This window comes from Caloenas nicobarica, chromosome 2 (assembly GCF_036013445.1).
Source record: "Caloenas nicobarica isolate bCalNic1 chromosome 2, bCalNic1.hap1, whole genome shotgun sequence".
NCBI lineage: Eukaryota > Metazoa > Chordata > Aves > Columbiformes > Columbidae > Caloenas > Caloenas nicobarica.
The window spans coordinates 645,178-671,268 of NC_088246.1; the positions used below are offsets into that span (position 1 = coordinate 645,178).

Consider the following 26,091-nt stretch of genomic DNA (forward strand, 5'->3'; position numbering starts at 1 on the left):
CTTGCCATCCAATCTGCTCAGCTGCACCTAGAGTGATCTACACGCTGCTCTGCGGCAAGCAGGATCCTAAACCACTGACCTGTGGCAGCCACTGCTCCTGTCACTGGACGGACACACAGAGACCTCGTTCCCTCAGTCCATGGCCATCCCTCTAAAATGTCCCTTGAGTTCACTGCGTCCATGGCTTTCAGCTCTGATCTGTCACAACAGTCTCCGGGGGCAGGAGAGATGCTGGTGGTGTGGGACCGTGCAGGCTGCACCCCAATGAATGCTTATAACAAATGTTTTAGCATGCTCTGGTCAGACCTGTCATTATCTCAACCCTTTGTGCCCTATGTTGGGCACCAAAAATGATGGTCGTTGTATGGGAATGTAGCGGAAGATTTGGCGAGGAGGTTAGTTCAATGTAAATATGCTCAAAGTGACTTGCAGCTGTCTGTAGAAAAAGCACATACATCACACTAATTGTTTTACTGACCTTGCGTGCTTGAAGAGTAGGACCTCTGTGTTAGATAACATCGGCCTGTGACAAACTCCAGGCACCTTATCACTATGTCTGAGATTCCTGCTTTGTTGTGAGAAAGAGCGGGAGGCTGCGCCTGCCTGAAACCTTGAAATCCAGGCGAGCTCAGCAGGCGCAGTGATCTTCCAGCAGGGCTGAACTGACCAGCGCCTGCGTCCCCGCTCGTGTCACCTCTGCCTGGGAGCTTAGGTACAACTTCGGAGATCCCCCAGTAGAGAGGTAACTAAAATAAAACTTGCTCTTTGCAATGCATTCGTGGCCTCTGGCTCTTCTCGCGATGTGCCTGCGTATGTGCACACAATTGTGGTTTAAACCAGCAGCAGCTGAACACCACAGAGCGGGACTCGCTGCTCCGTTTTGCTTCAGCGCTGCAGGAACGAGGACGGTGCTGCCAGGGCTTTAGCAGGGAGCTCTAGGGAGGTGAAATCCAAAAGCAGAGAACAAAAATGCACCAGCTTCTGTCCGTCCCTCTGTCCCTCCCCGGCCCTTCCCAGCAGCAACTCCAAAACGTGACAAGGCTGAGAGGCTTTGAATTAGAGACATCGGGAACGGGGATGGGGGTGTAGGAAACGATCGTCTTGCTAATAGAATAGGCTCAGGCAGGACCTCTCAGCAAAGCAGATTTTATTAACCATTTTGCAAAAGCGGGTGTTCAACCTAATGGTAAGCACATACCGAACGGGGCAAAAGCCGCTGTTGATATTCCCCCAATCCCAGCCGCAAATTCCCTCCCCTGTTCCCCATTGGTTGGGCACAGGGTTCGCAGATTACACAATGCTTCCCGGATGTCCTGCCTCAGTTTACCTCTCTCACTACTCCAGTTCTAACGATCCCCGCCTTATTTATTTATTTCCATTTAAGGTTAAGGTTTGGTTTCTTGGCGCTCTGACTAATCTTTCCCCCCAGCTCAACTTTTAACCACAGGAATCAGTTTGTATTCCTGGATCAGTACAAAGGGACTTTGGTTTACATTCAAGGTCTGATAGCGGGATGTCCCTCAGTCCCCACCCACTGGGTCAGGCCTCAGATCCACAGCTGGAAAAACAAGGTTCCTCCTTCAACGGCTCCTTACAGGGACGAAGGATGGCTCACGTGTCCCAACCTCTGCAGCTGCTGCCACGATCTGGAGGCCTAGAAACTCTCTCAGAAGGTTCTCTCAGAAATCCTCTCAGAAGGTTCTCTCAGTGCCATCTAGCAAATAATAAATAGCCACCAGGCTCAGTGCTCTGTGGCCATGGGACTGTTTTTATCGCAGGCAACGGGTTTTGCCTTTTGTTTCCTGATTCTCTCCAGGAGCCCGGTAACTGTTTGTGAAGCAAACTTGCAGGTGATTTAGGGTTCTGCTTACTACAGAATGGCCTTTATATCACCCAAAGAAAAGTGCGAGTTAAAGAGTTGGGTGGCAGGTTCACTCAATCATTTTCTGCATGGAGGAAATAAGCCAAGCCGAACGCTGCTGACCTTCTCTCCAGGAGCCTGGTAACCGTTTGTGAAGCAAACTTGCAGGTGACTTCTCTCCCTCATAATCATTTGCTCCAGAGTCTGTACTCTAGAACTCTGGAAGCAAATTTTCAGGCGAGGCCCTACAACCATTCACAGAGCAAACTTTCAGGCAACAGAATGCACAGAAATTTTTTAAAAAGTTAATGGAGTAGAATAGCAGGAGGGGTGGCTCAATGTGGGGACCTGCACACAGGTCCAACCAAGCCCAGAGAACCATAGATTTTTATATCTTTACAAACCATTCGTACCATGATTCAGTCCAATAGCAATATTTCAATTTGGGTTCTTCTTGTTTCTCATTGGATCTTTTTCACTGATCTCAGATGGGCCTTTGTTCTGTTCAGCTGTAGATAATGTTTATAGTCTATAGCCTTGCAGGTGCTGTTTTGTCTGTAAAGTCTCCGCATTGGCCTTGAAGTCATTCTTTTTTCCCCAGCAAACTGCAAACCAAACCGGATCTTGCAGCTCCTCAGTGTAGTTTGTAGTTGCTTTTGGTAACTACGAGCAGGACTTCACAGCTTAAGATTTCAGCCAATTCAGCTTATTAAGTAACATGAAGCAGAGAGTATATTAAAAATCATACAACCTTATAATTCCAGGTGATTCATTAGATTTAGTTGGCATTCACTTAAGCTAAAGGATTGATATGAAACTTGAGTTGGGCTCCTCCAGTGACCTGTGAGTAGCAAAACCATCTCCACACAGCCAGCTATTCAGCAGAGAGCTCACAGCAGCTCCCCCAGGCCGTCACATTTATGGAAAAAAGCGGTTGGCTCGCAGTCGAATCGCACACGGAGGGAAAGGTCCGCACGAGACCCCCTGCACCCACCACTGATGGGGGTTCAGCTGCTGTTCCGCTGCCCTGGGGGTCTCCTAACAGGAGTTCTTGGCCCGGCTGCAGCTCAGGCCGTTCCCTCCTGTGGACTCTGGCCCAAAGCGCTGCTGGCTCGGCTGGGGGGCGAGTCCGGGCCCGGGGTGGCCCAGGACACGCGGTGGGTGACGCCCCGGGCTGGGCTGGGCCACAGTGAATGGGCACAGCGCGGTGGGAGGAGCCCCGGCCGGGACACGTGACCCGCAGTGGCCAAAGAGGGACTTGCTGGCCGATGACGTCACGCCGAGTATAAGAGGCCGGGGCGGGGCGGGCGCGCCCGTGCGGGGCGGCCGGAGCGGGGCTGGGGGGCGGTGAGTGCTGGCCGGGGGGGTCCCCGCTTGTCCCGTTCTTGTCCCCTCAGCAGCGCTGCTGTTTCTCCGCTCCTTTGGCGGCGGGGGCTGAACCGCGGCAGAGCCCAGTGAGGAGCGGGAGCCCGCCGGGCCCCGGGGAGCAGAGCGAGGCCCCCGGGGGGAGCACGTTGGCGTGGGCGCCAGCTCGGGGCTGTCCCCAAGCTGCGGCGCTGGCGCTGAGGCGGCGAGGAGAGAGGGGGGCGAGCGGGGAGAGCCCCGCCGTGCTCCTGGCGCTGCCGGGGCCGGGCCGGGCAGCGCCCCCCAGTCCCGCTGAGCCGGGGGCGCTTGTGGCTGCAGATGGCGGTGACGTTCGAGGACGTGGCCCTCTACTTCTCCCCCGCGGAGTGGGCAGAGCTGGCGGGCTGGCAGCGGCGGCTCTACCGGGAGGTGATGCTGGAGAACTACGAGATGGTCGCCTCGCTGGGTGAGGACTCTCTCTGGCGCTGCTGGGCTGGGCTGGAGCCGGAATTCAGCTCTTTAGCTGAGCCGGAGCCCTTGGAAGGGCAAATCCAGCTGTTGCCGTTGCTGCCCGAGCGCTGGCGTAGCGGCTGTGATGGCAGGTTTGACCCTGCCGGGCAGCGTCCTGGAGAGCGGTCCTGGGGGAGGAGAGGGGAGGGGATGGGATGGGATATAAGGGGACAGGATAGGACAGGGTGTTTCAGGGGCAGTGCGGGCGAGGGGGCTTCTCTGTGTGCCCCGCACAGGCTGGGCCGCCGTCAAGCCCGAGATCATCTGCAAGCTGGAGCGAGAAGAGACGCCGTGCGTGCCAGACCCCCCCGGGGTGCGGCGGGGGCACCAGAGCCCTGGGCCAGGTGGGTATTTGGGGCTGCGGTGGGGGCGGGGGGTTCCAGCAGCACCGTCCCCTTGGCCCCAGGTGCTCGGTGCGCGGTGCTGCCCGGGGAGGTCTGTCTGCCGTCCCACGGTGCAGGGAGCTGCTGCCCCGCCAGCTGTGTCCTGCAGCCAGGAAGGGTGGGGGGCTGGCGGGTGCCTGTGCCATTCCCCATGGGGAGGGTCCCACGTGCCTGTCCCAGCCCCAGCGCTGACCCGGCCTCTCCGGCGCAGCAGCTGAAGATGTCCAGGTGCAGCAGGAGATCGAGTCTGTCCATGAGGAGATTCCAGCACCCACTGCCCTGCTCCCGGAGGAGCCCAAGTCTGTCCAGAGCTGTGGGGACCCCTCAGGGCAGCCCCGTCTCCACCCCTTCCTGGTCCCCCAGCTGCTGGAGAAGACCCACCACATGTGCCCTGAGTGCGGCAAGAGGCTCAAGAGTCAGTCGCTGCTGACCATCCACATGCGGAGCCACACAGGTGAGCGACCTTTTGCCTGTCCTGACTGCGGAAAGAATTTCACCATTAAGCACAGCCTGATCAGCCACCAGCGCATCCACACTGGGGAGAAACCCTTTGCCTGCACTGACTGCGGCAAGATCTTCAGCCGGAAGGACAACCTGATCAATCACCAGCGCATCCACACTGGGGAGAAGCCCTTTGTCTGCGCTGACTGCGGCAAGAGCTTCAGTTGCAATAATCTGCTGAGGCACCAGCGCATCCACACTGGTGAGAAGCCCTATGCCTGCAGCCACTGCGGCAAGAGCTTCAGCCAGAAGAACAACCTGATCAATCACCAGCGCATCCACACCAGGGAGAAACCCTTTGCCTGCAGCCACTGTGGCAAGAGCTTCAGCCAGAAGAGCAACCTGGTCAGTCACCAGCGCATCCACACCAGAGAGAAGCCCTTTGCCTGCACTGACTGCGGCAAGAGCTTCAGTTGCAATAATCTGCAGAGGCACCAGCGCATCCACACTGGTGAGAAGCCCTTTGCCTGCACTGACTGCGGCAAGAGCTTCCACCAGAAGAGCAACCTGGTCAGTCACCAGCGCATCCACACCAGGGAGAAGCCCTTTGCCTGCACTGACTGTGGCAAGAGCTTCAGTTGCAATAATCTGCGGAGGCACCAGCGCATCCACACTGGTGAGAAGCCCTTTGCCTGCACTGAGTGTGGCAAGAGCTTCAGCCGGAAGAGCAACCTGGTCAATCACCAGCGCATCCACACCAGGGAGAAGCCCTTTGCCTGCACTGACTGCGGCAAGAGCTTCAGTTGCAATAATCTGCGGAGGCACCAGCGCATCCACACTGGTGAGAAGCCCTTTGCCTGCAGCCACTGTGGCAAGAGCTTCAGCCAGAAAAACAACCTCACCGCCCACCAGCGCATACACACCAGTGAGAAACCCTTCACTTGCACTGAATGTGGCAAGAGCTTCAGCCAGAAGAGGAAACTGATCAGCCACCAGAACATCCACACTAGCGAAAAGCCCTTTCCCTGCAGCTACTGTGGCAAGAGCTTCATGGATAAGAGGAACCTGATCAGCCACCAGGTCATCCACACTGGTGAGAAACCCTTTGCCTGCAGCCACTGTGGCAAGAGGTTCAGGGATAACCATAGTCTGCTGAATCATCAGCGTGTCCACACTGGTGAGAATCCCTTTGCCTGCACTGAGTGTGGCAAGAGCTTCAGCCGGAAGAGCAACCTGGTCAATCACCAGCGCATCCACACCAGGGAGAAGCCCTTTGCCTGCACTGACTGCAGCAAGAGCTTCAGTTGGAATAATCTGCGGAGGCACCAGCGCATCCACACTGGTGAGAAGCCCTTTGCCTGCAGCCACTGTGGCAAGAGCTTCAGCCAGAAGAACAACCTCACCACCCACCAGCGCATACACACCAGCGAGAAACCCTTCACTTGCACTGAATGTGGCAAGAGCTTCAGCCAGAAGAGCAAACTGATCAGCCACCAGAACATCCACACTAGCGAAAAGCCCTTTCCCTGCAGCTACTGTGGCAAGAGCTTCATGGATAAGAGGAACCTGATCAGCCACCAGGTCATCCACACTGGTGAGAAACCCTTTGCCTGCAGCCACTGTGGCAAGAGGTTCAGGGATAATCATAATCTGCTGAATCATCAGCGTATCCACACTGGTGAGAAGCCCTTTGCCTGCACTGAGTGTGGCAAGAGCTGTAGGGATAATTATGATCTGCTGAGGCACCAGCGCATCCACACTGGTGAGAAGCCCTTTGCCTGCAGCCACTGTGGCAACAGCTTCAGGGATAAGAGCCACCTGAACAGGCACCAGCGCATCCACAGTTGTGAGAAACCTTCGCCTGCACCGAGTAAAAATTAGAGGACAAGCTAACAAGGGTGGGTTGTGGTGTTTCCTACAGGCCACCTCCTCAGGAGGAGGAAGCTGAGGAGGCTTCCTACAGACAGCTGGAAGTGGCCTCATGATCACATGCCCTGGTTCTCATGGCAGACTCCAATCACCCCGACATCTGCTGGGTGGGCAACACATCTGAGCACGCACAGTCCAGGAGGTTCCTACAGGTGACAACTTTTTGACACGGATGGTGGAGGAGCCAGTGAGGAGAGGGATGCTGCTGGACCTTGGCCTAACAAACCAAGAAGAACTGGTTGGAGGTGTCACGGTTGGGAGCAGCCTCGGCTGCAGTGACCATGAGGTGGTGGAGTTCAAGATCCTGCATGGAGGAAGCAGGACAATAAGTCAGACTAAACCCATGGACAACAGCTGGGCGAACTTTGGCGTCTTCAAGGTCCTGCTTGGCAGAATCCCATGGGATAGGGCTCCAGAAGGCAGGGGGCCAAGAGAGCTGGCTAATATTCAAACATCACTTCCTCCAAGCTGAACAAAACATGGCATTTTGCAATACATCCTGATGAACCCGCTGAGACTGTACTTGTGTATGTTGGATGTGTTTGTATGAGAACCCTTTGTGATTGTATATTACAGACAACACCCCTATAGAGACATAATCTCTCAGATATCTGCATCTGGAATTTTACCGAGCCTACGGGATGTCACTTCAGCTATTCAGGTCCTGTCACAACCCACCCGCTCCTAAAATCCAGTTACACATAACTACACATTGTATCCAGATTTATTACCAGCCCTGTTGGAGCAAACCTCACATTGGTGAGAAAAGTGTTGCAACAGGATGACCCGAGTCAGTTGCTGAAACGGATTTGGCACAATGGACAAAGAGCCCTGGTGACCGTGCATCACGATGCAGAGAAGATACAGCGTGTCCTAGAGGGAGTGAGGAAGGATGGAGAACACCACTGGTGGAAAACTCTTTCTGGATGGTCACCACAGCAAAAAGAATTTTGAATTCGATGCTACATCCAATGCTGAGCACCGATGCATGAGCTAGGAACTCGGATCACACGATAAATGTGTGAATAGTGGGTGACTTTTCCAAGACTCATTTATCATGGAGCAAAGAATTGGTACTACTGAAACATTACTAAGCCATGGGGCTACATGGCTCCATATTAATTGTTATAATAATTGCAATTATTATAGCTTTTGTCTTCTTTACCCTTTGGGTCTCTGTGTGAATCATTCTTACTCTTCAGTTTTTCCTTTGTGCAATTGTTCTGTGCAGTGATTAATAAGGTGATCCTTACCATGAACCTTAATAACTTTGTCGTACCACTGTTAAGGTTTATGAAATTCCTTTGATTTCATTAAACTCTATCAAATTATTGTTTTATCTCCACGAAACATATTGCTGCTTCTCTCTTTTGTATTATGCGCCTTTCACTCATCTGCCCCACCCTCCCAGGTTCTTGTGCATCTCCAGTCTCCTCGCTGAAAAGTCCTTGGTTTGGTATGAACATTGCACAACAACCACCAAAATATCTGTGTATCATCAGCATTCTGATGATACTAAATCCAAAATACAGCATTATACCAGCTGCTCAGAGGAAAGTTAACTCTCTCGCAGCCAAACCAGGATTTATATTTCACCATTCCCCCCACACCACAGCGCTTCCGTCAGAAGTACATGGTGGTGCGGCACCAGCGTGCGCACAGGACCGAGAAGCCCTTCGCCTGCCCCGACTGCGGCCAGCGCTTCAGGGAGAGGTGCGGGCTGGCCAGCCACCGGCGCTGCCACACCGAGGAGCGCCCCTTCGCCTGCGCCCACTGCGGCAAGGCCTTCCGATTCAGGCAGGGCCTCGTCGCTCACCGGCGCGTCCACACCGGGGAGCGCCCGTTTGCCTGCGCCCGCTGCCCCAAGAGCTTCACCGAGAAGGGCGCCCTCATCACCCACCAGCGCATCCACACCGGGGAGCGCCCCTTCGCCTGCGCCCGCTGCCCCAAGGCCTTTGTTGGCAGAGTGGCCTTGACTGTCCACCAGCGGGTCCACTCCAGCGAGAAGCCCTTCACCTGCACCGAGTGCGGCAGGAGCTTTAACCACAAGCACAACTTCGTTGACCATCAGAAGATGCACCGTGGCGAGCGCCCCTTTACCTGTGCCGAGTGCGGCAAGGACTTCTGCGCCAAGACGGCCTTCATCCGCCATCAGAAGATACACAGTGGCCTTCGACCCTTCAGCTGTTCGACGTGTGGCAAGAGCTTCATCCGCAACTGGGACCTGGAGCGGCACCAGCTCTGCCACAACGGCAAGCGGCCCTTTGCCTGCGCCGACTGCAGAAGCACCTTCAAACACGAGAGCTCCTTCATCAAGCACCGGCAGCTCCACACCGGTAGCGTCCCTTCGCCTGCCCGGCGTGCAACGAGAGCTTCAACCGCAAGGGTGCTGGCATCGAGCACCGGCACATCCACACCGGGGAGCGCCCCTTCGCCTGCACCCGATGCCGAAACAGCATCGGGATCAACGTGTCCCGCACCGTCCACCACGGGTCCACACCAGAGAGAAGGCCCACGAGTGTGGGGAGTGCGGCAAGACCTACAGCCAGGAGCAGCACCTGAAGAAACACCAGCAGGTGCACCAGGGCCCATCGGCGCTGCCAGAGGGTGACCGGCAGGAGAGGGGGCGTCCGTCCCGGGCGGGGGGTCGGGCAGAGGCCAAGCCCTTCCAGCGCAGCAGCTGCGAGAAGCAGTTTCAGGCCGAGGGGCTCATGCTGGGTCACCAGTGCCCCCACGGCACCCCCAGCCTGCGGCCGCCTCCGCAGCCCAGCGCCCCCTGAAACTGCCCCTGAGGGGATGGGGGTGGCCGGGGGGGTGTCCCGGTTTTGGCTGGTTTGGAGTTAATTTTCTTCCTAGCAGCTCTGGAAGGTGGGACTGTCGGTACAATTTTACCTTAGTACCATCTGTTTTCATCATGTGCATCCAGGCTCACAGGGACGTGGGACGATCACCGTATTTCACAACAGACGTCACTGAGCCCAGCGCAACACCATCCACTGCTCCTCACTTCACATCCGCCCCGGCTGTAAAACACAGGAAAACTCTTATCCTCACACATTTTTGGAAATTGGACTGTGTGTGATCAGTAGTACAGGCCAGCAGTGAATGTTACTTAATCCATCGTGGTCCCTCAGGCGGGTGGAACTATCAGTGCAGACCAGGATCTCTGCAATTAAACCTCCTTGCTCCCCACTCCTAAGCACATCCTGTGCAGCACGGTTGGATGGGTGGACAGACCCTGGCGCTTGTTCCTTGGGAGAAGAGCCCGACCCCCCCGGCTTCAACCTCCTGTCAGGCAGTTGCAGAGAACAAGACAGTTGTAGAGAGCAATGCATGTGTTGTATGGGAACCACAAGGGTTTATTTGTGTAACACAATTAAGGGCCAAGACATTTGTCTTGATCCTGAATGTTTGTCAATTGAAATACATCCTGGTGAAACGCCTGAGGCTGTACTTACATATGTTGCACATAGATGTGTTTGTATGTGATTGTTATTACTACCCTTTGTGGTTCCATACTTACAGACAATGCTGCTGTAGAGCAGCCTGGCAACAATACGGGTGGCAGCTGAAATCTTTTTTGCGCATCTCCCAGCTCACTCATGGAGATGGGTTGGGTGATTCTCTCTGGTTCTGCCTCCTCCTCCTGTTCTCGTGATGACCCTGTTTCATCATCATCCCTCACTAAGAGAACTGGGGTTTTTTGTGTATTTTCTGTATGGGGTGACTGACACAGGGTGTTGAGCAGCATTTGGTAGACCCAGGCCAGGGCACAGGACAATGCGGTAATTTGTGCCTCTTCAGAGTAGCCACAGCATTTTCCTTTTCAATATTCTCTCACTTCATCAGGGTCCTGTAGTTGTTCCGGAGTGAAGCTCCAAAGCATTGGAAGTGAGAAGTTCATGGTCTCCACAGGCCGTGCCACCTGTGACCATCCTGCCTTGGGCCAAGACTCTGGGTAGTATTCTTAAAAGAATCTTTTTGGAACCCTACACATAACCCGCAACACATTCAGGAGTCACGGCAATAAGAGTGTGCTAGCTTGAATATCCCCAGGCTGTTCAAAATTCTCAAAAATTATTTACCTAGCCTGAAGGAGAAAGGAGGTGAAAGAGCAGGGGGAAGTATCCACACCCCATCTTCCCCATAGATTGGGTGTGGTTAATAATCAGCTCCGAAAGATGGCATTTGAGGTACAGAAATGACAACGCCGCCTAAAAATAACAACCTAGGTGTATTGCAAAATACGTTATGGTATCATAAATTGATATTACACAGGACAGCAATACGATAACCCTCATCCTTCTCCCAGAGGTGATGAGCAGCATTGCAGGGAATGCACACAATTGACATAATTCAGCCCAGTGGGCCCTTGACCCCTCAGGCCACCAAGGAAGGGATGCAACAGATGATGGGCTCATGACCAAGGGGCAGACTTGACCACGGGCACTATTGCACAGGTTGTCAATGGATGTGAAACGTGCTGCAATCAAGCAAGACAAGTGGTCAAAGGCTCTGCGGTGTGGGGGGAAAAGTGGAAGACTTGAGATTGACACAGAGACCAGAGAACCAAAGAGTAAAGATGACAAAAGTTATGATAATAATTATAATAATTAATATGGAGCCATGTAGCCCCATGGCTTAGTAACGTTTCATTAGTACCAATTCTTTGCTCCATGATAAATGAGTCTTGGAAAAGTCACCCACTATTCACACATTTATCGTGTGATCCGAGTTCCAAGCTCATGCATCAGTGCTCAGCATTGGATGTAGCATCGAATTCAAAATTCCTTTTGCTGTGGTGACCATCCAGAAAGAGTTTTCCACCAGTGATGTTCTCCATCCTTCTTCACTCCCTCTAGGACACGCTGTATCTTCTCTGCATCGTGATGCACGGTCACCAGGGCTCTTTGTCCATTGTGCCAAATCCGTTTCAGCAACTGACTCGGGTCATCCTGTTGCAACACTTTTCTCACCAATGTGAGGTTTGTTCCAACAGGGGCTGGTAATAAATCTGGATACAATGTGTAGTTATGTGTAGCTGGATTTTAGGAGCTGGTGGGTTGTGACAGGACCTGAATAGCTGAAGTGACATCCCGTAGGCTCGGTAAAATTCCAGATGCAGATATCTGAGAGATTATATGTCTCTATAGGGGTGTTATCTGTAATATACAATCACAAAGGGTTCTCATACAAACACATCCAACATACACAAGTACAGTCTCAGCGGGTTCATCAGGATGTATTGCAAAATGCCATGTTTTGTTCAGCTTGGAGGAAGTGATGTTTGAATATTAGCCAGCTCTCTTGGCCCCCTGCCTTCTGGAGCCGTATCCCATGGGTTTCTGCCAAGCAGGACCTTGAAGACGCCAAAGTTCGCCCAGCTGTTGTCCATGGGTTTAGTCCGACTTATTGTCCTGCTTCCTCCATGCAGGATCTTGAACTCCACCACCTCATGGTCACTGCAGCCGAGGCTGCTCCAAACCATGACACCTCCAACCAGTTCTTCTTGGTTTGTTAGGCCAAGGTCCAGCAGCATCCCTCTCCTCACTGGCTCCTCCACCATCCGTGTCAAAAAGTTGTCACCTGTAGGAACCTCCTGGACTGTGCGTGCTCAGATGTGTTGCCCACCCAGCAGATGTCGGGGTGATTGGAGTCTGCCATGAGAACCAGGGCATGTGATCATGAGGCCACTTCCAGCTGTCTGTAGGAAGCCTCCTCAGCTTCCTCTGCTGAGGAGGTGGCCTGTAGGAAACACCCACAACAGTGCCCCCTTGTTAGCTTGTCCCATAATTTCTGCTCAGTGCAGGCGAAGGTTTCTCACGACTGTGGATGCACTGGTGCTTGTTCAGGTGGCTCTTATCCCTGAAGCTGTTGCCACAGTGGCTGCAGGCAAAGGGCTTCTCCCCAGTGTGGATGCGCTGGTGCCTCAGCAGATCATTATTATCCGTGAAGCTCTTGCCACCGTGGGTGCAGGGAAAGGGCTTCTCCCCGGTGTGGATGCTCCAGTGGCTGATCAGGTTCCTCTTATCCCTGAAACTCTTGCCACAGTGGCTGCAAGGAAAGGGCTTCTCCCCAGTGTGGATGCGCTGGTGCCGCAGCAGACCATATTTATAACTGAAGCTCTTGCTGCAGTCAGTGCAAGTAAAAGGTTTCTCTTGGCTGTGGACGCGCTGGTGCCTGACCAGGTTGCTCTTCCGGCTGAAGCTCTTGCCACACTCAGTGCCGGCAAAGGGCTTCTCACCAGTGTGGATGATCTGGTGCCTCAGCAGATGATTATTGCAACTGTAGCTCTTGCCACAGTCAGTGCAGTCAAAAGGTTTTTCACTGGTGTGGATGCGCTGGTGCTTCATCAGGTTGTTCTTCTGGCTGAAGCTCTTGTGACAGTGGCGGCAAGCAAAGGGCTTCTCACCAGTGTGGATGCGCTGGTGCCTCAGGAGATTATTCCAACTGAAGCTCTTGCCGCATTCAGGGCAGGCAAAGGGCTTCTCCCTGGTGTGCATGCGCCTGTGCTTCATCAGGTTGCCCTTGTGCCTGAACTGGTGGCCACAGTGGCTGCAGGCAAAAGGCTTCTCCCCAGTGTGGATGCGCTGGTGCTTGTCCAGGTTCCTCTTCTCCCTGAAGCTCTTGCCACAGTGGCTACAGGCAAAAGGCTTCTCCCCTGTGTGCAGGCGTTGGTGGATCAGCAGGACTTGCTTGGAAACGAAGCTCTTGCCGCAGTTGGTGCAGCTGAAGGGCCGCTCAACTCCCATGGCCACGGAGCACTGAGCCTGATGGTTATTTATTATTTGCTAGATGGCACTGAGAGAACCTTCTGAGAAGATTGCTGAGAGAACCTTCTGCGAGGGTTTCTCGGCCTCCAGATCATGGCAGCAGCTGCAGAGGTTGGGACACGTGACTCGTCCTTGTCCCCCCGTCCCTGTTCCTGCCGCTTTGCTCACAGATGTCTCTATCTCAGAGCCTCTCAGCCTTGTCACGTTTCGGAGTCTGTGTCTCCGGGTCGTTCAGAGTGCCCATCCCTGTGGCTCCCCAGCACATGCAGACATCTCGTGTCCCATGTCCCAGCAGACTGCCCGTGCCACCACCTCTCGCTGGGCACGGCCGCCGTGGGCAGCTTTGTGTGCGGGGGTGCCGGGGGAGATCTGAGCCAGCCTGTAGAACGGACACGAGCATCCCCGTGTGCGCGGGGGCTGGGGAAGCCCCGGGGATGCCCATGCCGTCCATGCAGATGTGCACAGCTGTTGCAGAGGCTGGAGCTGGCCCAGCCCCAAGGCCCCTCGGCCCCGAGCGAGGCTGCAGGGAGCGCAGGAGACGCGGCCCCAGCCCAGAGCCTGCCCTGCGCTGCTGGGAAGGGCCGGGGAGGGACAGAGGGATGGGCAGAAACTGCGCGTTTCCACTGATTCGCGATTTCACCTCCCCAGAGCTCCCTGCTAAAGCCCTGGCAGCACCGTCCCCGCTCCTGCAGCGCTGAAGCGAAGTGCAGCCGCGAGTCCCGCTCGGCCCGGGCCGGGCAAGTGCGAGGAGCCTCCGAACAGCGGCCCAAGAGCGGCTCGTTCCAGCCGCTCGCTGGGATTTACCGACCAGCGCGAACCGGCCCCGGGATCGCCCCGCCCCGCCCCGCCCCGCCCCCGCCGCCATTCGCGCGCGACGCCCCGGAGCGATCGACCCGCGAGCGGCGGCTCCGCGGGGCCCGTGGGGGCGGCGGGGCCCGGCGGCCGGAGCGAGCTCGGCGGGGGCGGGCGCCGGTGAGCGGGGCCGGGGGGTTTGCAGCCGCTCGCGGCGGCCTCGGGCTGTCCCGCTGGGGCTCCGCTTGGGCTGGGGCCCCGCAGCGGCCGCCGCCGGGGGAGCGGGGGCTTTGTCTGCCCCGAGCGGCCCCAGCGCGGCCGGCGCCGCCGCTTCCCGGCCTCTGCCGCCGGCTGCTGTGCACGAAGCGCTGCGGGGCTCGGGCAGGAGCTGCCCCACATGCTCGGTGCTGGCGAGCGCTGCCTCGGCCCCGAGCCGGCCGGCTGCGGGGGCGACGCTCGCCGGGTCGGTGCTTTCCCCCGGAGCTGGGAAGGCTCTGGCTGGAGGGAACGCGGGGGCTGGCAGGGGAGGGAGCTTGTGGGGAGGGGAGGACAAGCTAACAATCCTGCCCTGCCGGGCTAATGCCAACGTTGTGCTTGGCAGGGCCCGTCTGTCCCCGCTGCTTGGCCGGAGCGGCTGCTCGGGGGCCAGGCATCTCCTGCGCAATCCGGAGCATCCCAGCCGCATCTTCCCGCATCCACATTTGTGCCTCCGTGCCCGCGGCGAGAGCCAGCGCCGCGCCGGGCTGCGGGCTGCTCCGGCAAGGTGGGGGTCAGGCAGAGCCGGCGCCCGCCCCGGCGCTGGCGATCAACCCGTCTGCAGGCCCTGCTCTGCCCTGGCTGAGGTTGTGCGGAGCTGCAGCCGTGGCAGCCCCCGCGCTGCCCATGCGCCCGCTGAGCCGGGGGCGCTTGTGGCTGCAGATGGCGGTGACGTTCGAGGACGTGGCCCTCTACTTCTCCCCCGCGGAGTGGGCAGAGCTGGCGGGCTGGCAGCGGCGGCTCTACCGGGAGGTGATGCTGGAGAACTACGAGATGGTCGCCTCGCTGGGTGAGGACTCTCTCTGGCGCTGCTGGGCTGGGCTGGAGCCGGAATTCAGCTCTTTAGCTGAGCCGGAGCCCTTGGAAGGGCAAATCCAGCTGTTGCCGTTGCTGCCCGAGCGCTGGCGTAGCGGCTGTGATGGCAGGTTTGACCCTGCCGGGCAGCGTCCTGGAGAGCGGTCCTGGGGGAGGAGAGGGGAGGGGATGGGATGGGATATAAGGGGACAGGATAGGACAGGGTGTTTCAGGGGCAGTGCGGGCGAGGGGGCTTCTCTGTGTGCCCCGCACAGGCTGGGCCGCCGTCAAGCCCGAGATCATCTGCAAGCTGGAGCGAGAAGAGACGCCGTGCGTGCCAGACCCCCCCGGGGTGCGGCGGGGGCACCAGAGCCCTGGGCCAGGTGGGTATTTGGGGCTGCGGTGGGGGCGGGGGGTTCCAGCAGCACCGTCCCCTTGGCCCCAGGTGCTCGGTGCGCGGTGCTGCCCGGGGAGGTCTGTCTGCCGTCCCACGGTGCAGGGAGCTGCTGCCCCGCCAGCTGTGTCCTGCAGCCAGGAAGGGTGGGGGGCTGGCGGGTGCCTGTGCCATTCCCCATGGGGAGGGTCCCACGTGCCTGTCCCAGCCCCAGCCCTGACCCGGCCTTTGCTCCTCAGCAGCCGCTGACCCTGGGACACAGATGGAGGCTGATGGGATACCCGAGGGGCTGCCAGGGATCAGGGAGAAGAGGAACCTGATCAGCCACCAGCGCATCCACACCAGGGAGCGCCCCTTTGCTTGCGCCCACTGCCCCAAGGCCTTCAGGGACAAGAGGAAACTCACTGTCCACCAGTGCGTCCACACTGGTGAGAAGCCCTTCACCTGCACTCAGTGTGGCAAGGGCTTCACCCGTAAGTTCTGCTTCATGTCCCACCAGCGCACGCACACCGGGGAGCGCCCCTTTGCCTGCACTGAGTGTGGCAAGAGCTTCAGCAGGAAGAGCTACCTGGTCAGTCACCAGCGCATCCACACTGGCGAGAAGCCTTTTGCCTGCAGCCACTGTGGGAAGAGCTTCAGGGAGAAGAGGAACCTGATCAGCCACCAGCACATCCACACTGGGGAGAAACCTTTTGCCTGCACTGACTGTGGCAAGAGCTTCAGTTACAATAATGATCTGCTGAGGCACCAGCGCGTCCACACTGGGGAGAAGCCCTTTGCCTGCAGCTACTGTGGCAACAGCTTCAGGGATAAGAGGAACCTGATCAGCCACCAGCACATCCACACCGGGGAGAAACCTTTTGCCTGCAGCCACTGTGGCAAGAGCTTCAGTTACAATAATGATCTGCTGAGGCACCAGCGCATCCACACTGGGGAGAAGCCCTTTGCCTGCAGCCACTGTGGCAAGAGCTTCAGGGATAAGAGGAACCTGAACAAGCACCAACGCATCCACAGTCGTGAGAAACCTTCACCTGCACCGAGTAAAAATTAGGGGACAAGCTAACAAGGGGGCACTGTTGTGGGTGTTTCCTACAGGCCACCTCCTCAGGAGGAGGAAGCTGAGGAGGCTTCCTACAGACAGCTGGAAGTGGCCTCATGATCACATGCCCTGGTTCTCATGGCAGACTCCAATCACCCTGACATCTGCTGGGTGGGCAACACATCTGAGCACGCACAGTCCAGGAGGTTCCTACAGGTGACAACTTTTTGACACGGATGGTGGAGGAGCCAGTGAGGAGAGGGATGCTGCTGGACCTTGGCCTAACAAACCAAGAAGAACTGGTTGGAGGTGTCACAGAATCACAGTCGTTGATGAATATAATGAATAATACTGGTCCCAGTACTGACCCTTGAGGCACTCCACTAGATACAGGCCTCCAACTAGACTCTGTCCCACTGACCACGACTCTCTGGCCTCTTTCTTTCAGCCAGTTCACTGTCCACCTCACTACCGGATCATCCAGTCCACGCTTCCGCAGTTTAGCAGCAAGGTTGGGAGCAGCCTCAGCTGCAGCGAGCATGAGATGGTGGAGGAGTTCAGGATCCTGCATGGAGGAAGCTGGACAATAAGTCAGACTAAACCCATGGACAACAGCTGGGCGAACTTTGGCGTCTTCAAGGTCCTGCTTGGAAGAATCCCATGGGATAGGGCTCCAGAAGGCAGGGGTCCAAGAGAGCTGGCTAATATTCAAACATCGCTTCCTCCAAGCTGGGGGGCGGGGTGTAGAGAAGCCGAGAAGCTTCTGGAACACCCACAGTCAGATCTGAGCAGACTATAAATGGGGTTCCCGCTGGAGACTCCCTTTGTGTGGTCTCCTCGGAGCTGCGGGTCTGCCATGCTGCCAGAGTCCCTCCCCTTAGACGGACAAGCCGTCTAAGGTAACCTCCTGGTATGGGGAGTGCCTCACCTCTGCGTGTGGGTGTGATAAATTATTGAATATATGCTTTAATAAGTCCTGGCCTGGTAGGCAAGTGTAAATTCCTCGTCTGGGACAGACGAGTGTAGCTTCCTTGCCTGGTGGGCAAGTGTAAATTCCTTGTCTGGGACCGACGAGCGTAAAGTCCTGGCCGCAGTATGCTAGTGTTTACCTCTTATGGTCAAAATGGGGCAGAGAGGGCTCTGGTTTGTTTTCTTGTGAGTGTGTGTATGCACGCTGTGGATCCTCATTCTTATTTCGCTGCACCCCAAATAATTTCCTAACCTAATATCTGAACCTGTATCTTATGTTATCGGAGTGCTAGTCCGCCTAAACTTATAGTTGGGGTGCCTACGGTACATTTAAATGGTGCAGCGAGCAGAATATTAAAAATGGAATTATTTTGGGGTTACAGCTGTAATAATCCTCTCGCAACTGCCTGCATTCGGGCTGAAGCAAGGTGGTTCATTCCTGAAATTATTGTAGCTGCGTGCGCTGTGTTCTGTGTTGCCGTGTGTGTGCTACTGGTTGTCCTGTGTGAATGCCTTAAGCAAACACAGGACCAGTCAGGGAGATGTGATTATAAGAGGCAGCTGGAAATAGATCGTTTGAGAAGGAGGTTGGATTTGGTAGAAATAAAGTGGTTGAGGGTGGAATCGCTATGGGAGGAAAAGCGCATGCGTTTGTTAGAACAAAGGAGATGGTGTTTGTTAACCAGGGCAAGACCCCCACTTTGTGCTCCCCAAATTCGGAAAGTAATTGCGAGCCGGGGGCACCAGTGCGTAACTGAGGACTGGGATGGAGATATCTGGGGAGATTCTGAAAATAGTGCTGATGAGGAGGTGGAGACAGAGTATGTGCGTCCTCTCATTAGAACTGAGACCCGTACGGGACCACGGGGTGGAAATCCCGCCCCGAGACGGCTTCCTTCGGGCGGCTCCGCAGCGCCCCGGGAACCTGAACTCCGCGACTTGCAATCTAAATTCTCACACGAGCCGGGCGAGATAGAAACTGAATATCTTTGGCATGTTCCACTTATGGGGGTCGATCAGATATCGCTGAGTAAAGAGGAAGCTGGGGGCTCTTGGGAACTTGATGTGTTTTCAAGTGATAGTCCGGGCGGCTCACCCCCCCACTCCGGGAACGAGATGGGACCAAAAGTTTGGAGAACAGGCTGCGAGTCTCCCCCAGGCGGCTCCCCCCACACTGAGGAAGGTGGAAAGACCGACACCATTAGTGTAGGAGGCTTGCCGGAGCTAGACGAGGGTGTCCAGGGGTCTGAGAGAGGGTTACAGGGACTTCCCCCCACCGTGGCTGCGCCGGTAAATCCGACCCACCTCCAGCCGCTTGAGCTGCCGAACGCCTTAAAGATACGTCCGGTCCCTCAGGGAGAGAATCCAGGAGGCTATTGACCTTAGCATGCAGAACCCCCGAAATCCTCCTGCACATGTATTGACCTGGGCTGTCTTGTCTAATGCTGTGTTGGCACTTGTTGGATCCAGGAGGCCACACCGAGAAAACGAGCCGCGAGCGTCCCCCAGTCCGCGATCGCGGAGCGGAGCCGCCCGTGTTGCCCGGGCTCGCGAGCAACCCCCCCGCCGAGGTAGAGGGAAAAAATAGAAGCCGCGGCTTGAGACCTGGACCGCCCAGCCCGCTTAGTAGCTGATAAGGGTGCTTAGAGTTTGAGAGCCACGGGGCAGAGGCAGCTGGCATTAAGACTTTGCAATTTACCTCTGCGCTGTTGCAGCTTAAGGGAGCTGCTGATATTAAGATTTTACAACTCGCTCCTACTTTGCTGCTATCTAAATAACCTGCACTCCTAATATCCCCTGCTGAATGCAGCAAAACGAAGCATTATGGAGGTCATTAATGATCTTGAAAAAAAATATATAATCAGCCACACCCATTCTTCCTGTGTCTGATGAGCAGTGTTGATTAACAAAGATATGCTTTTCATGATTCCCCTCCAAGGGAGGAAGACAAAGCACAATTTGCTTTTCTCCAAAATCAGGGCATCTTGCCTTGAGAGGCTGCTAACAGACAAAGGGTCACTGCCCCCCGTCCTCGAGGGGGTGGTACAGAAAGCAACAGTAAAATGGGAAAACCCACTGCATTAGTGTCCAGTGGATAGTCCCGGACTTCTAACAACTACAAAGCCCGGTTCCAAAGGGACCGAGGTCTGTCTTTGTGTTCTCTTGCAGGACAAAAGGAAGATGAACAATCCTGACCGCTCCAACATATGGACGGGGTGGAAGAAGCTCCAGCTGAAACTGGGTGGTGGTTAAAGTCAGTCTTTGGAATGACTGTCCAAAGCCAGGCCGTATTACACTTGATCCTATTGAAGGAAAAGGTGTATACTGGAAGCTGTGTCTACCTCTTGAGCATCTGGGTGCCATCACAAGAACCACTACAAGGACAAATAACAGAGGACACAGGGGCAATTGTTGCCATACTGCGGACCAACTGATAAGAACTTTCACTGTATTTGTTTTCTTTATGTGAAGGCTAACCAGCCTCCTCCAATATTCGTTAATAACTGTAATTGTTGTAATTTGCACTGTTCTATTGTTTATTAGCAGGTTGATTTGTGATGACAAGTAGGTGACACATAAGGTATGGTGATCCACAGTGGGCATTAAAACTCACCAACACAGTTTACTGGACTGTGTGGATTCAATGGCCTGACACATCAGACCCACAGGAGGAGGCTCTAGGAGACACGGGTGCATCGGAGTCAGGGAGAATGGCCCTACCCGGAGCCTTTGGCAGAAAGTACCAGGGGAGACTCAATGTCGACCCCTGGGGTTTGGGAGTCAGGGATACAGAGGATTTGAGGCCCGCTGTGCTCCAGCTGGAAAAGAGATGTTGGCAGCGTATGAAGGGGTTCGAGCCGCTTTGGAAGCGGCTGGTACACAAGCAGAGCTCCTCCTGGCACCCCGACCCCTGGTGCTGGGCTGGGTGGTCAAAGGGAGGGTCCCCTCTACACATCCTGTGACTGATGCTACATGGAGCAGGTGGGTCGCACTGACCACAGAACAGGTGTGAATGGGAAACCCCAGTCACCAGGAACCTTGGGAGTGATCATGGACTGGCCAAAGGCCAAGGTTTTGGAATATCGCCAGAGGATGAGGTGACGTGGGCGAAGAGGCCCCACTGTACCATCAACTGCCAGAAAATGAGAAGCAATATGCCCTGTTCCCTGATGGGTCCTGTGCTGTTGCTGGAAAGCAGAGGAGTCAGAGAGTCACTGCAGGGAGCCCTAAGTGGCAGCAGCTGCTGGAGGAGAAGGTGAAAGGAGCCAGTTTGCAGAGCTGAAAGGTGCCCAGCTGGCTTTAGCCACTGCTGGCCCAGAGAAGCGAGCCCATGATGCCTCAGGCCACCAAGGAATACAACATATGATGGGCTCGTGAGCGAGGGGTGGACTTGACCACGGGCACCGTTGCACAGGTTATCCATGGATGGGAAACGCACTGCAATCAAGCAAGACAAGCGGTCAAAGGCTCTGCAGTGTGGGGGGAATGGTGAAATATAAATCCTGGTTTGGCTGGGATAGAGTTAATTTTCCTCCCAGCAGCTGGTATAAGGCTGTATTTTGGATTTAGTATCATCAGAATGCTGATAATACATGGATGTTTTCGTTGTTGCTGAGCAATGTTCATAACAAATCGAGGATTTTTCAGCGAGGAGACTGGAGATGCACAAGATTCTGCGGGGGAGGGGGTAGATAAGTGGAACGCACATCATTCAAAAGAGAGAAGCAGCAATATGTTTTGTGGAGATAAAACAATAATTTGATAGAGTTCAATGAAATCAAATGAATTTCATGAAGTTTAACAGTGGTATGACAAAGTTATTAAGTTTCATGCCAAGGTTCACCTTATTAATTACTGCACAGAAGAACAGCACAAAGGAAAAACTGAAGGCTTGAGTAAGAATGATTCACACAGAGACCCAAATAGCCCCCCTTGTTAGCCTGTCCCCTATTTTATACTCTGTGCAGGTGAAGGTTTCTCAGAGCTGTGGATGCGCTGGTGATGGATCAGGCTGCACTTCTGGCTGAAGCTCTTGCCACACTCAGTGCAGACAAAGGGCTTCTCCCCAGTGTGGATGCGCTGGTGGCTGACCAGGTGGTTCTTCCGGCTGAAGCTCTTGCCACACTCAGTGCAGGCAAAGGGGCGCTCCCCGGTGTGGATGAGCTGGTGACAGGCCAGTTTGCTCTTCTGGCTGAAGTTCTTGCCACATTCAGTGCAAGTGAAGGGTTTCTCACTGCTGTGGATGCGCTGGTGACTGACCAGGTTGCTCTTCAGGCTGAAGCTCTTGCCACAGTGGCTGCAGGCAAAGGGCTTCTCCCCAGTGTGGATGCGCTGGTGGCTGATCAGGTCGCCCTTCCTGCTGAAGCTCTTGCCACACTCCGTGCAGGCAAAGGGGCGCTCCCCGGTGTGGATGTACTGGTGGCTGATCAGGTTCCTCTTCTCCCTGAAGCTCTTGCCACAGTGGCTGCAAGCAAAAGGTTTCTCCCCAGTGTGGATGCTCTGGTGCTTGTTCAGGTTCCTCTTCTCCCTGAAACTCTTGCCACAGTGGCTGCAGACAAAGGGCTTCTCTCCAGTGTGGATGCGCTGGTGCCTCCGCAGATCATTCTTGCAACTGAAGCTCTTGCTGCAGACAGTGCAGGCAAAAGGTTTCTCCCCAGTGTGGATGCGCTGGTGCTTGATCAGGTTCCTCTTCTCCCTGAAACTCTTGCCACAGTGGCTGCAGAGAAAGGGCTTCTCCCCAGTGTGGATGCGCTGGTGCTTGATCAGGTTCCTCTTCTCCCTGAAACTCTTGCCACAGTGGCTGCAGGCAAAAGGCTTCTCCCCAGTGTGGACGCGCTGGTGACTGACCAGGTGGTTCTTCTTGCTGAAGCTCTTGCCACACTCAGTGCAGACAAAGGGGCGCTCCCCGGTGTGGATGAGCTGGTGACTGACCAGGCCGCTCTTCTGGCTGAAGCTCTTGCCACACTCAGTGCAGACAAAGAGTCGCTCCCCGGTGTGGGTACGCTGGTGGGTGGTGAGGTTGTTCTTCCAGCTGAAGCTCTTGCCGCACTCACTGCAGGTGAAGGGCTTCTCCTTGGCGTGGACCCACCGGTGGACAGCGAGGTTTCTCTTGTCCCTGAAGGCCTTGGGGCAGTGGGCGCAAGCAAAGGGGCGCTCCCTGGTGTGGATGCACTGGTGGCTGATCAGGTTCCTCTTCTCCCTGAAGCTCTTGCCACAGTGGCTGCAGACAAAGGGCTTCTCCCCCGTGTGCAGGCGCTGGTGGATCAGCAGCACTTGCTTGGAACTGAAGCTCTTGCCACAGTGGCTGCAAACAAAGGGCTTCTCCCCTGTGTGGATGCGCTGGTGGATCATCAGCACTTGCTTGGAAACGAAGCTCTTGCCGCAGTTGGTGCAGCTGAAGGGCCGCTCGCCCCTGTGGCTCCGCATGTGCACGGACAGCGCTGACCGGTGCTTGAAGCTCTTGTTGCACTTGGGGCACAAGGGCTGCGGCTTCTCCAGTGGCCGGGGGTCTGGGAGGGGGTGAAGACGGGGTTCCCCTGAGAGGCACCCCTGCCTCCCACCTGCCTGTCTGGGTGTTGGGGCCCCCCGCTGCCTCCTGCCCTTCTTGGGCACCCCCAGGAGCAGGGCGGTGGGTGCCGGCAGCCCCTCAGGGATCCCATCAGCCTCCATCTGTGTCCCAGGGTCAGCGGCTGCTGAGGAGGAAAGGCCAGGTCAGTGCTGGGGCCGGGACAGGCACGTGGGACCCTCCCCATGGGGAATGGCACAGGCACCCGCCAGCCCCCCACCCTTCCTGGCTGCAGGACACAGCTGGCGGGGCAGCAGCTCCCTGCACCGTGGGACGGCAGACAGACCTCCCCGGGCAGCACCGCGCACCGAGCACCTGGGGCCAAGGGGACGGTGCTGCTGGAACCCCCCGCCCCCACCGCAGCCCCAAATACCCACCTGGCCCAGGGCTCTGGTGCCCCCGCCGCACCCCGGGGGGGTCTGGCACGCACGGCGTCTCTTCTCGCTCCAGCTTGCAGATGATCTCGGGCTTGACGGCGGCCCAGCCTGTGCGGGGCACACAGAGAAGCCCCCTCGCCCGCACTGCCCCTGAAACACCCTGTCCTATCCTGTCCCCTTATATCCCATCCCATCCCCTCCCCTCTCCTCCCCCAGGACCGCTCTCCAGGACGCTGCCCGGCAGGGTCAAACCTGCCATCACAGCCGCTACGCCAGCGCTCGGGCAGCAACGGCAACAGCTGGATTTGCCCTTCCAAGGGCTCCGGCTCAGCTAAAGAGCTGAATTCCGGCTCCAGCCCAGCCCAGCAGCGCCAGAGAGAGTCCTCACCCAGCGAGGCGACCATCTCGTAGTTCTCCAGCATCACCTCCCGGTAGAGCCGCCGCTGCCAGCCCGCCAGCTCTGCCCACTCCGCGGGGGAGAAGTAGAGGGCCACGTCCTCGAACGTCACCGCCATCTGCAGCCACAAGCGCCCCCGGCTCAGCGGGACTGGGGGGCGCTGCCCGGCCCGGCCCCGGCAGCGCCAGGAGCACGGCGGGGCTCTCCCCGCTCGCCCCCCTCTCTCCTCGCCGCCTCAGCGCCAGCGCCGCAGCTTGGGGACAGCCCCGAGCTGGCGCCCACGCCAACGTGCTCCCCCCGGGGGCCTCGCTCTGCTCCCCGGGGCCCGGCGGGCTCCCGCTCCTCACTGGGCTCTGCCGCGGTTCAGCCCCCGCCGCCAAAGGAGCGGAGAAACAGCAGCGCTGCTGAGGGGACAAGAACGGGACAAGCGGGGACCCCCCCGGCCAGCACTCACCGCCCCCCAGCCCCGCTCCGGCCGCCCCGCACGGGCGCGCCCGCCCCGCCCCGGCCTCTTATACTCGGCGTGACGTCATCGGCCAGCAAGTCCCTCTTTGGCCACTGCGGGTCACGTGTCCCGGCCGGGGCTCCTCCCACCGCGCTGTGCCCATTCACTGTGGCCCAGCCCAGCCCGGGGCGTCACCCACCGCGTGTCCTGGGCCACCCCGGGCCCGGACTCGCCCCCCCGCCGAACCAGCAGCGCTTTGGGCCAGAGTCCACAGGAGGGAACGGCCAGAGCTGCAGCCGGGCCAAGAACTCCTGTTAGGAGACCCCCAGGGCAGCGGAACAGCAGCTGAACCCCCATCAGTGGTGGGTGCAGGGGGTCTCGTGCGGACCTTTCCCTCCGTGTGCGATTCGACTGCGAGCCAACCGCTTTTTTCCATAAATGTGACGGCCTGGGGGAGCTGCTGTGAGCTCTCTGCTGAATAGCTGGCTGTGTGGAGATGGTTTTGCTACTCACAGGTCACTGGAGGAGCCCAACTCAAGTTTCATATCAATCCTTTAGCTTAAGTGAATGCCAACTAAATCTAATGAATCACCTGGAATTATAAGGTTGTATGATTTTTAATATACTCTCTGCTTCATGTTACTTAATAAGCTGAATTGGCTGAAATCTTAAGCTGTGAAGTCCTGCTCGTAGTTACCAAAAGCAACTACAAACTACACTGAGGAGCTGCAAGATCCGGTTTGGTTTGCAGTTTGCTGGGGAAAAAAGAATGACTTCAAGGCCAAGGCGGAGACTTTACAGACAAAACAGCACCTGCAAGGCTATAGACTATAAACAATATCTACAGCTGAACAGAACAAAGGCCCATCTGAGATCAGTGAAAAAGATCCAATGAGAAGCAAGAAGACCCCAAATTGAAATATTACTATTGGACTGAATCATGGTACGAATGGTTTGTAAAGATATAAAAATCTGTGGTTCTCTGGGCTTGTTTGGACCCCTGTGCAGGTCCCCAGATTGAGCCACCCCTCCTGCTATGACCATGAGGTCACTCACTGATCCATCCCCAGCCCTCAGTGGGATGGGGAGGAGAATCAGGAAACAAAAGGCAAAACCCGTTGGCTGGGATAAAAACAGTCCCATGGCCACGGAGCACTGAGCCTGATGGTTATTTATTATTTGCTAGATGGCACTGAGAGAACCTTCTGAGAAGATTGCTGAGAGAACCTTCTGCGAGGGTTTCTCGGCCTCCAGATCATGGCAGCAGCTGCAGAGGTTGGGACACGTGACTCGTCCTTGTCCCCCCGTCCCTGTTCCTGCCGCTTTGCTCACAGATGTCTCTATCTCAGAGCCTCTCAGCCTTGTCACGTTTCGGAGTCTGTGTCTCCGGGTCGTTCAGAGCGCCCATCCCTGTGGCTCCCCAGCACATGCAGACATCTCGTGTCCCATGTCCCAGCAGACTGCCCGTGCCACCACCTCTCGCTGGGCACGGCCGCCGTGGGCAGCTTTGTGTGCGGGGGTGCCGGGGGAGATCTGAGCCAGCCTGTAGAACGGACACGAGCATCCCCGTGTGCGCGGGGGCTGGGGAAGCCCCGGGGATGCCCATGCCGTCCATGCAGATGTGCACAGCTGTTGCAGAGGCTGGAGCTGGCCCAGCCCCAAGGCCCCTCGGCCCCGAGCGAGGCTGCAGGGAGCGCAGGAGACGCGGCCCCAGCCCAGAGCCTGCCCTGCGCTGCTGGGAAGGGCCGGGGAGGGACAGAGGGATGGGCAGAAACTGCGCGTTTCCACTGATTCGCGATTTCACCTCCCCAGAGCTCCCTG

General features: G+C 56.5%; 3 protein-coding genes across 4 annotated transcripts in view; 2 read left to right on the top strand and 1 right to left on the bottom strand.

The window, feature by feature from the left end:
- LOC135986331 (uncharacterized) overlaps positions 1-24,306 on the bottom strand; it is an 84,515-nt gene extending 60,209 nt beyond the window's left edge. Inside the window, 5 exon segments of the mRNA XM_065630308.1 lie at positions 12,346-13,213; positions 21,445-23,178; positions 23,429-23,536; positions 23,817-23,943; positions 24,280-24,306. Of these exon segments, the coding sequence (XP_065486380.1) occupies positions 12,346-13,213; positions 21,445-23,178; positions 23,429-23,536; positions 23,817-23,943 (2,837 nt within the window). The 5' untranslated portion in view covers positions 24,280-24,306.
- On the top strand, positions 3,182-9,487 carry LOC135986295 (zinc finger protein 569-like). Its single transcript, XM_065630246.1, is given in 8 exon segments — positions 3,182-3,208; positions 3,545-3,671; positions 3,952-4,059; positions 4,310-6,409; positions 6,550-6,620; positions 8,084-8,804; positions 8,807-8,923; positions 8,926-9,487. Coding segments are annotated over 7 exon segments (3,567 nt in total). The 5' UTR covers positions 3,182-3,208; the 3' UTR covers positions 9,249-9,487.
- On the top strand, positions 14,110-20,093 carry LOC135986214 (gastrula zinc finger protein XlCGF8.2DB-like). 2 transcript variants are annotated; one of them, XM_065630090.1, is made up of 5 exons: positions 14,110-14,213; positions 14,635-14,796; positions 14,952-15,078; positions 15,359-15,466; positions 15,717-20,093. In XM_065630090.1, the coding sequence occupies exons 3-5, from the start codon at positions 14,952-14,954 to the stop codon at positions 16,526-16,528; spliced, it is 1,047 nt and encodes a 348-aa protein (XP_065486162.1). In that variant the 5' UTR covers positions 14,110-14,213; positions 14,635-14,796; the 3' UTR covers positions 16,529-20,093. The 2 variants fall into 2 exon arrangements, with proteins under 2 accessions (XP_065486162.1, XP_065486163.1); XM_065630091.1 differs by having other exon boundaries at positions 15,720-20,093.
- Positions 24,307-26,091: the final 1,785 nt, after the last annotated feature.